This window comes from Miscanthus floridulus, chromosome 7, assembly GCF_019320115.1.
Source record: "Miscanthus floridulus cultivar M001 chromosome 7, ASM1932011v1, whole genome shotgun sequence".
Lineage (NCBI taxonomy): Eukaryota > Viridiplantae > Streptophyta > Magnoliopsida > Poales > Poaceae > Miscanthus > Miscanthus floridulus.
Genome location: NC_089586.1, coordinates 134185641 through 134188775, shown reverse-complemented (window position 1 = coordinate 134188775; position 3135 = coordinate 134185641). Strand labels below are relative to the sequence as shown.

The 3135-nt window shown below is 52.5% G+C and overlaps 1 protein-coding gene across 1 annotated transcript; it reads left to right on the top strand.

Annotated features, from left to right (window-relative positions):
- The first annotated feature begins 687 nt into the window (after positions 1-687).
- On the top strand, positions 688-1274 carry LOC136466338 (uncharacterized). The gene is made up of 2 exons (XM_066464708.1): positions 688-740; positions 890-1274. Exons 1-2 carry the CDS (start codon positions 688-690, stop codon positions 1272-1274), a joined length of 438 nt encoding a protein of 145 aa, XP_066320805.1.
- The last annotated feature ends 1861 nt before the right edge of the window (positions 1275-3135 follow it).

Here is a 3135-nt window from a genome sequence, read left to right as displayed (position 1 = left end):
CCGACATCGATGTCATAGGAGCTTTTCTATTTGGGACCACCTATGAGTCCCTAGTTTACAAGCTGGGATGTAAGGGCCCGTGAACCACCAAGGAGCTCCTCGACATCACCACTAGCCATGCCTCAGGCGAGGAAGCGGTCAGGGCAATTTTTGACCGCCTCAAAGGCAAGGCAAAGTGGGACGAGGACACCGGCGAAGGCGCCTCCAACCGTCCCAATAGCAGCGGCGTGAGGGCTCGATCGTGGCCATCACCAATCGCAAGGGGGTCAGAAGCCCACCGATGGTACCCTGGACCACTCTTAGAAGCTACTCGAAGCGTCATGCCCGAACCATGCTTTCCGCGTCAAGCACCTATACAAGGATTGCATCCTCATGAAGCGGTTCTTGTTCGGAGGCTCCAACAAAGGGGAGCATAGGAAGGAGCCCAAGCCAACTATAAATGACACCAAGGGGAAGGACGATGGCTTTTTAACACTGGATGGCTGCCTCATGATCTTCAGAGGGTCAGCAGCCTATGACTCTAAGTGCTGCCAGAAGCTTGTGCGCCGCGAGGTCTATACGGCCGAGCCGGCCGCGCCTACCTTCCTCCAATGGTCGGAGTCCGCCATAACCTTTGATCGAACCGACCACCCAAAAAGCATCCCATAGCCAAGAAGATATCCGCTCGTGGTCGACCCGATCATCGACATGAAGCGGCTCACCAAGGTGCTGATGGATGGAGGCAGTGGCCTCAACATCATGTATGCTGAAACGCTCGATGCCATGGGCATCGACCGAGTGCGTATCCGACCGACCGGGGTGTCTTTCCATAGCGTCGTGCAGGAAAGCATACCATGCCACTTGGATAGATTGATCTGCCTATCACCTTCGGGGATCCGACCAATTATAGGACGGAGACCCTTACCTTCAAGGTGGTTGGGTTCCACGGAACTTATCACGCCATCCTAGAATGTCCATGCTACACGAAGTTCATGGACGTCCCCAACTACAACTATCCAAAGTTGAAGATGTCAGGTCCATACGGGGTCATCACCATTGGCACCTCCTTCCAGCGCGCCTACGAGTGTGAGGTTGAGTGCTTCGAACATGCCGCGACAATTGTCTCCTTCAAAGAGCTTACGGCCATCAGGGAGGAGGTCGCTGAAGAAGCACCCGACCCCAAGCGGATTACCAAGTCTTTTGAGCCTATAGAGGGCACCAAGGAGGTCCTCATAGACCCCAGCGACCCCAAGGGCAAAGTGGTGCGCATTGGCACCATGCTTTCCTTCGAATAGAAAAGCGTGCTCGCCAGCTTCCTTCACGCCAATAGAGACATATTTTCATGGAGACCCCCGGACATGCCAGGCATTCTAAGAGAAGTCATCAAGCATGCCTTGAAGATCAGGCCAAGCTCCAAGCCAGTGAAGCAGCGCCTACGTCACTTCAACAAGGAGAAATGTAGGGCCATCAGCGAGGAGATTATGAAGCTTTTTGTGGTTGGGTTCATCAAGGAAGTATACCACCCTGAGTGGTTAGCCAATCCCATTCTTGTACGAAAAAATAGTGGCAAATGGAGAATGTGTATTGACTACACGGGTCTCTACAAAGCATGTCCAAAGGATCCGTTTCCTTTGCCACGCATAGACCAAGTAGTCGACTCGACCTCAGGGTGCGAAACCCTTTACTTCCTTGATGCGTACTCCGGGTACCATCAAATCACAATGAAAGAGTCTGACCAGCTCGTGACATCTTTCATCACCCCATTTGGATCATTCTGCTACGTTACAATGCCGTTCGATCTAAAAATGCGGGGGCTACATACCAACGCTGCATGCTCCAAGTGTTTTGGGATCTCATCGGGTGGACCGTTGAGGCCTACGTGGATGACATCATGGTCAAATCCAAATGGGCTGACCAGTCATAGCCAACCTAGAGCAGACCTTCATGAAACTTCAAGCAAGCGGCATCAAACTCAATACCGAGAAGTGCGTTTTTAGGGTCCCAAGGGGTATGCTGCTAGGGTTTTTTCGTCTTTAAGCATGGCATCGAAGCCAACTCAGAGAAGATCTCGGCCATCATGAGGATGGGCCTAATTTAGAACATAAAGGGGGTACAATGAGTGACTAGGTGCGTCGCCGCACTCAGCTGCTTTATCTCACGCCTCAGCGAATGAGGTCTCCCCCTTTATCGGCTTCTGAAGAAGGCCGTCCATTTTGAATGGACGCCTGAGGCCAAGGAGGCACTTGATAAGGTCAAGCAGCTCCTGACGAAGGCCCCGATCCTTTGTCAAGAGCTGCCCTAGTGGTAGAGCACCGCCCTACTCTATATTGCGGCCACCACACAAGTGGTCTGCGCCGCCCTGGTGGTAGAGCGAGAAGAAGAGGGACACGCCCTCAAAGTGCAGCATCCTGTGTACTTCATTAGCGAGGTCTTGTCCAATTCTAAGACTCACTACCCCCAAATCTAGAAACTCTTGTACGCCATCCTTATCGCTAACAGGAAGTTGCGTCACTACTTTGAGTCACATTCGGTGACGGTCGTGGCATCCTTCCCTCTCGATGAGGTCATCCAAAACCGGGATGCCACAGGAAGAATCACGAAGTGGGCACTCGAGCTAATGGGTCAAGGCATTTCATATGCCCCTCGGACGGCCATCAAGTCCCAACTGTTAGCTGATTTCATTACAGAATGGACCGAGGTCCAAATGCCGCCAGCAGTCGTAGACCAAGAGTACTAGACGATGTACTTCGATGGATCACCGATGAAGAAAGGCACCGGCGCGGGACTGGTCTTTGTTTCACTCCTCGGGGTACGCATGAGGTACATGGTTGTCATCCATTTCCCCTCCTCCAACAATGTGGCCAAGTATGCGGCACTCATCAATGGCCTACGCATTGCCATCGAGTGGGGTATCCGACGGCTTGATGTCCAGGGTGACTCCCAGCTGGTCATCGACCAAGTCATGAAGGAATCAAGCTACCACAACGCTAAGATGGATGCATATTGCCAAGAAGTCTGCTAGCTAGAGGACAAGTTTGACGGTCTCGAGCTCAATCACATCCCGAGGTGTCTCAACGAGGTGGCTGATGCACTAACAAAAACGGCGTCCGACCGAGAGCCGATGCCGATAGGCATATTCGCCAGCAATCAGTACAA

Excerpts from the sequence above, each read along its gene's own strand:
- LOC136466338 (XM_066464708.1), top strand. The coding sequence starts at position 688 with ATGAAGCGGCTCACCAAGGTGCTGATGGATGGAGGCAGTGGCCTCAAC. Across the intron at positions 741-889 it reads GGCAGTGGCCTCAACATCAT|GACGGAGACCCTTACCTTCA; the intron begins GTATGCTGAAAC and ends GACCAATTATAG.